A 6,171-nucleotide genomic window follows, 5' to 3' on the forward strand; every position below is an offset into this window, starting at 1 on the left:
CGTACTTACTTCCAGCGATTAGCGTCCTCTAATCACCGCAATTAGTTGGCGGGAGGTTTAGTACGAGGCGCATTGAGATTTCAGACACCCACCTACCCCTCGACTTTCACATAATTACATCCAGGTCCTCGAGCACGCGACACGGAAGGCCTATCTGTGAATAAGTTGTTCTCGAGGGGGAATGCGGTGAGGAGGTGTCCCGATGAAGAAGGCGAGCTTAGTATAAATCGGCGCGGCGCTCGACGCCCTCCTCCTCAGCCTCGATCTCCTCCTCCTCTGCTTCCATTCTCGCCTCCACCAAGTGTTTGCTTCCGAGCCCTAGCTGCGTCGAGGCGCGGGAGCAATGGCGGAGGCGGCGGCGAGGAGGTGGGCGGCGGCGCTGGTGCTGCTGGTGCTTCTCACCGGCACCGTCGAGCTCATCAGCGGCGGAGGCGGGAGCGGCGGGCGGCGGCTTCTCGCTGGCCTCCGGTGAGCTCATCCTCTAATGCCTCTCCTGCGTCTCTCTTGGGATGCTCTGATCGTGTGTTCTTGGTTTGATGGAAATTTGTGCTCGTGTTCGTGCTTGCGTCTTGGGAGTTCGAGTTGCTTGATTTTTTTTTTTTTTGCTGTGATTTTTGAGCCCTTTTTGATCCGTCCCGTTCCAGGGCCGGGAGCACGGCGGCGGCGAGCGGCACGCGGCGGTGGCTGCGCGACTCGTCCTGGCCGGCGACTGCGGCGGCCGCGGCGGCGGCGAGGTGAGCTCCTCATGTCCAATTCACCTCTCCTCTCCCGATGGACGCATCTGGACCGTCGGTTCGTCACCCTCGCGTGATCTGGGCCGTTGGCCAACGAAAAGCAGATCCGGGAGGTTGCCGTTGCGGCGGCGGTGGGTTTCTTTTTCCTTTTTTTAACGGAAACATTTTCATTTAATTCCGAAAAGATTCCTCAAAAACTTTTCGGTTTCGCGGTTCGTGAAAATTCGTAAATTTGGGGGGATTCCGGAGCGGTGAAAAATCCGTGAACTCTCGATTCGGGATCAGAGGCGTGCGAGCGTGTGAAATGGGAGATGCTTCCGTTGCGAGTTCGTTACGGTGGCAGAGCTGTCAGGGGCAATATCGTAAATAGATAATCCATCCAATTTCGCCCTAAGGGAGAAATTATTTTATTTTAATTTTTTTTTGGTGTACTCCGGGTTGTCCTGCGGCTGCACCGGCCATGGTCAAGCGGTGAAAAGACTTTGGAAACACACAAAAGCTGCCCAAAAGAAGCGAGGCAAAATCCCTAGCCTACGCTGCTTCGCGTCCCCCGAAACCGCACCCAACAAAAAAGAGAAGATTTACTATACTAGATTGCGTTGGTATTGCTTTTGGGGTGCAGCCTCGAGTGCGCGTAGCCAAACCGCAGGAGTAGGTTACTGTTTGTTTAAACATTTTTACCTTTTGTTTTGGAGACCGACCGACCATGAATGATCCTTTGCATTTTTGCATGCTCGAATCATCACCACGGTGCACGGATCCATCCACTCTTCCCACCCACTGCAAAAGTTCTTTTTTTAATTGAAAACAATTCATGCCTTACAAAATGTTGGTACTAGTACTATTTTGGCGGAGTAGGTAATTAAATTCCTGTGCTGATTAAAATCGCAACCTTTTTTAGTTTATCCGTGTTAATTTCATTTTGTACTGCTGCTATCAGCTGCATGTGCATTGCAGTACGTCCATTAGGTTGGTCGATCCCACTCTCACCTGAAAATGAAAATATGAAATGAAATGATTTTGCAGCAGAGGAGATGATGGTGATGGCGATGAGGCGTCGTCGGCGGCGATGACGGTGCCCGGCGCGGTGGACGACCCGGAGGAGGTGGTCTCGCAAGTGCACATGTACGTCCTTTTCCTCCATTCCAGACCTTGTTCCCTCTCTCTCATCTAATATCCTAATTAATCGTAAGCTGTTGTTGTTAAGCATTAATTACCGTCATCGTTTGCTTTAGTGTGACTGTCGCTGCAGATTAATTTGCAATTGTCACTGGATCATTGCATAGATCTGCTTGTTTAATTGCAGTAGTGACGAGTAGCAGCAGTAAGTAAGTAAGCTACTATCACTAGTAGCATCAGTAATGGCCTTTTTTTTTGTCCGCACTTTTATCGTCCGTCCCACTCACACAGCAGCACAGCCACCGCCGGACAAGCCGGGCCCACCCGCACAGTGACACACACACTCACACCACTGATCTCCGAAACAAAAGGCGAGAAAGAAAAAGTGAAGAAATGGAACCTGACTCTGCTGAGTACTCCTACCTGACCGGAGCATGCAGATCTGATCCGGCGAGACGAAGCCGGTGCAGCAGTGTGCTGTACTTTAGTTCAACCCACTGACATGTGGGCCCCACCTGGCATGGAGGGTGGGAGGACGCTTTATTGCGACGTACTAACTCGGAGGGATATGTGGCCGGAGCGTATTAACTCCGGCCAAGCCACGGCAACCAAACTCCGGCCCCGTACGGATAAACAAAATGAAGAAAAACCACTAGTCCTCTATAAATTAGGTTTTAACTATTTTAAACTTGAAAAAAAGTAAATTTATCAGATATTTTTTAAATAACTTCTGTTGAAAATGGTTTAGCGGAAAAATGGACTGTTTAACCGTTTTAAAAGCGCGATCGTTATCTTAACCAGAAAAGAACGAGGCTTCATATGCTCTTCCCACTGGGATAGTGAAGTGGAGTGAGGTGAGTAGCAGTGTATATGTGTGACACACCACGTTCTGTGGCTGCCCACTCATGTGGACCTGTCTCTGCCTACCTCCTGCATTTGCGACGCGCCACCGTGGACGCATTCATGGCGCGCGCACCAGAAAAATTCCCCATCCCCAACCACTAATCAATCCGATGGTTTGTTTCACATTGCAAACATACATACTAGTAGGCTAGTAGCATCTTCATCTAGCTGCTGCTGGTAGAAAGAATCGACTGGTGACTGACATTTGAGGTAGCAGTAGGATTCGTTTGGTGGCAAGAACCGATTCAGCTTATTAGTTGGTAGTCCAGTTTGTTAGTAGTTAGTACTCGCCGACAGGTCAGCTCCACACAGAAGAGCTTAAAACGAGTGGACATGGATGGAATTCGTTTGTTGAGTTGTGCGCACTGATGATCACACTCTCTGTACTGTGCCTGAATTGAAATCGCTTGTCACTCATGAAACAAGATAACATGCCAGATTGCTTCATTTCATAATTAAAATTGAAAACTGAACACGATCTTGGTTGATTGATTCATGATGTGATTAAAAGATAATGGAGTTTTTTTTAACAATGGAATTCATCATCAGGTCGATCAGGAACAGCACGGCGAGGAGGAAGCTGGGCTACCTGTCGTGCGGCACCGGCAATCCGATCGACGACTGCTGGAGGTGCGACCCGGACTGGCACAAGAATCGCCAGCGGCTCGCCGACTGCGGCATCGGCTTCGGCCGCAACGCCATCGGCGGCCGCGACGGCAAGATCTACGTGGTCACCGACCCCAGCGACGACGACGCGGTGAACCCCAAGAAGGGCACGCTCCGGTACGCCGTCATCCGCGACGAGCCGCTGTGGATCGTCTTCAAGCGCGACATGGTGATCACGCTCAAGCAGGAGCTGATCATGAACAGCTTCAAGACCATCGACGGCCGTGGCGCCAACGTGCACATCGCCAATGGCGCCTGCATCACCATCCAGTACGTCACCAACGTCATCATCCATGGCCTGCACATCCATGACTGCAGGCCCACCGGCAATGCCATGGTCCGGAGCTCGCCCAGCCACTACGGGTGGCGCACCATGGCCGACGGCGACGCCGTCTCCATCTTCGGCGCCAGCCACATCTGGGTTGACCATTGCTCGCTCTCCAACTGCGCCGACGGCCTCATCGACGCCATCATGGGTTCCACTGCAATCACAGTGTCCAACAACTACTTCACCCACCACAATGAGGTATCCATCTTTCCATGTTTTTGTCCATCCTAGTTAGATCCTTCCATTTCATTTTTCTGTCTTGCAATGATCATTCATCTTTTGTTTTCTACACATGTAACTTATAATCCATTGGAATCACTCACTCACTAGTGTTTTGGCGTATGTGAAGTACTTGTTTGTTTTTATACCAGCAGCACTGTAGTTTAGTCTAACTTTCAGTGGCAAATATTCTTGCAAATCTATCTAATCTAATTAACCTCAAGATTGTCGGTTGGCCTGGCCGTACTGCTGCTGTGTAGTATGTTGCTTTTTGCATCTCACGTGGATTCGTTTGTTGTCATATGAAAGCAGCCTGCTTGGATTTTTCACTGATGATAAACGCATGATGCAGGTGATGCTCCTGGGTCACAGCGATTCCTATGTCAAGGACAAGGCAATGCAGGTCACGATAGCATTCAACCATTTCGGAGAAGGTCTTATTCAGAGAATGCCAAGGTAAAAACTAAAAACTGATGAACTGAACCAATCTTGTCTTTATGTTCCTCAAGACACTAAAACTTGACCACCACACTGCAATAGCATACACATCATGCTTGTCTGTATTCAGCATATCATCGGCGAACCTGCAGTTTATTTCTGACAGTTTACTAACTGTTGTCACCAAAACAAAATTTTGCCCTTTTTTCAGGTGCAGGCATGGCTATTTCCATGTGGTGAACAATGACTATACCCACTGGGAGATGTATGCAATTGGTGGAAGTGCAGAGCCAACCATCAACAGCCAGGGCAACCGCTACCTTGCTCCGACAAATCCCTTTGCCAAGGAGGTACATTTCGCTTTCTCTGATTGTCTGTCCATCACCAAGTTCCTGGATTCACATTCAGCAACCGTTTCAGTCTCTTAATAACTAACTAGCATTTGGTATGAACAAACTGATGCAGGTTACAAAGAGGGTTGAGACTGCTCAGACCATCTGGAAGGGCTGGAACTGGAGATCAGAGGGGGATCTCCTCCTGAACGGCGCCTTCTTCACCCCATCAGGTGCAGGCGCCTCGGCCAGCTACTCGCGCGCCTCAAGCCTCGGTGCCAAGTCATCATCCATGGTTGGCACCATCACATCCGGTGCGGGTGCCTTGTCGTGCCGCGGGGGCTCAGCCTGCTAGTGCACACCGGAGAAGAGAAAGAGAGAGTTGCGCAACACCGCAATCGCGCCACGACAACACAAAAGAAACACAAGAATTATAGAAGAAGCTAAAAGCTACTACCGGAACATCGCGGGTTACAGCCTTTTCTTTTCTCTCCCCTTCTCCCTCTCTCTCTCTCTCTCTTTTTGCAGCTTTTGACAATGGTTATATATGACCCTCTCCAAGAAGATTCACCATTTCCTCAACCTCCCCCTGCTCCCAACTGTGAACACTGTCAATGGCAGCAGGCGAGAAGCGTTGCTGATTGAGATTTCGTCGTTCGCTCGGTCTCCTATTAGACATCTGAGTGTGTTGAGTGTGTGTATGTTTTGTGTCGGATCGATGATGATGTCTGCCCCCCTGATCATAGCAAGTGTAATGCGAGATCAGGGGGCGCTCGACGTCTCACAATACCTTTGGTTGTCGAAAGGAAGAGTCTACCACAATGTTTTGTTTTGTGCCTTGGGTTGCAGATGTGTTTGCCGTGCGTGGAGTGAGTGCTACTGCTGTAAAAGACGAAAATATGCATAGTTTACCCTCCTTTCCTCTTCTTCACTGAAAGTTAAAGAGCAGGCTTAATATTTATGTTATACTACTACCACCTGTCAATTTTCAGATGTTCTTTTTATCTCTTCTGCTGTGTCTGAGTTGAAATTATGGAATACGTACCCTGTGCTGTCCTGAATCCTGGTTCTTGCTGCTGCTGTTTCCTGTATCTTCTCTGGTAAATGCTACTGAAACATTCATGAGATGTGTAACCATTGGATGATGCAATTGGTACTTGGAAACAAGTAGTGGATACATGGATGCTCATGGTCCTCTTGGAATAGAATAGATGCTGTAACATGTACCCTCTACAAGCTCAAGAGATGAAGGAAACATGTCCTCTACAAGCTCAAGATAGGAAGGGCCCGTTTGGGGGAATTTCTGTTACTTGCAGCTTCTCCTAAAATTAGAAACTCTTCCAAACAATCTAACTTTTTATCTAGATTCCGAAAAGCTAGTGAGAATCTGAAGAAGTTGCAGAATCTAAAAAAAATACGTCCCTGCTTCTCT

At 48.9% G+C, this 6,171-nt stretch overlaps 1 protein-coding gene across 2 annotated transcripts; it reads left to right on the plus strand.

The window, feature by feature from the left end:
* The first annotated feature begins 248 nt into the window (after positions 1-248).
* On the plus strand, positions 249-5,710 carry LOC127770735 (probable pectate lyase 8). 2 transcript variants are annotated; one of them, XM_052296547.1, is made up of 7 exons: positions 249-468; positions 645-734; positions 1,761-1,859; positions 3,306-3,948; positions 4,322-4,425; positions 4,619-4,757; positions 4,873-5,710. In XM_052296547.1, exons 1-7 carry the CDS (start codon positions 344-346, stop codon positions 5,092-5,094), a joined length of 1,422 nt encoding a protein of 473 aa, XP_052152507.1. In that variant the 5' UTR covers positions 249-343; the 3' UTR covers positions 5,095-5,710. The 2 variants fall into 2 exon arrangements, with proteins under 2 accessions (XP_052152507.1, XP_052152509.1); XM_052296549.1 differs by having other exon boundaries at positions 1,764-1,859.
* The last annotated feature ends 461 nt before the right edge of the window (positions 5,711-6,171 follow it).

This window comes from Oryza glaberrima, chromosome 4 (assembly GCF_000147395.1).
Source record: "Oryza glaberrima chromosome 4, OglaRS2, whole genome shotgun sequence".
Lineage (NCBI taxonomy): Eukaryota > Viridiplantae > Streptophyta > Magnoliopsida > Poales > Poaceae > Oryza > Oryza glaberrima.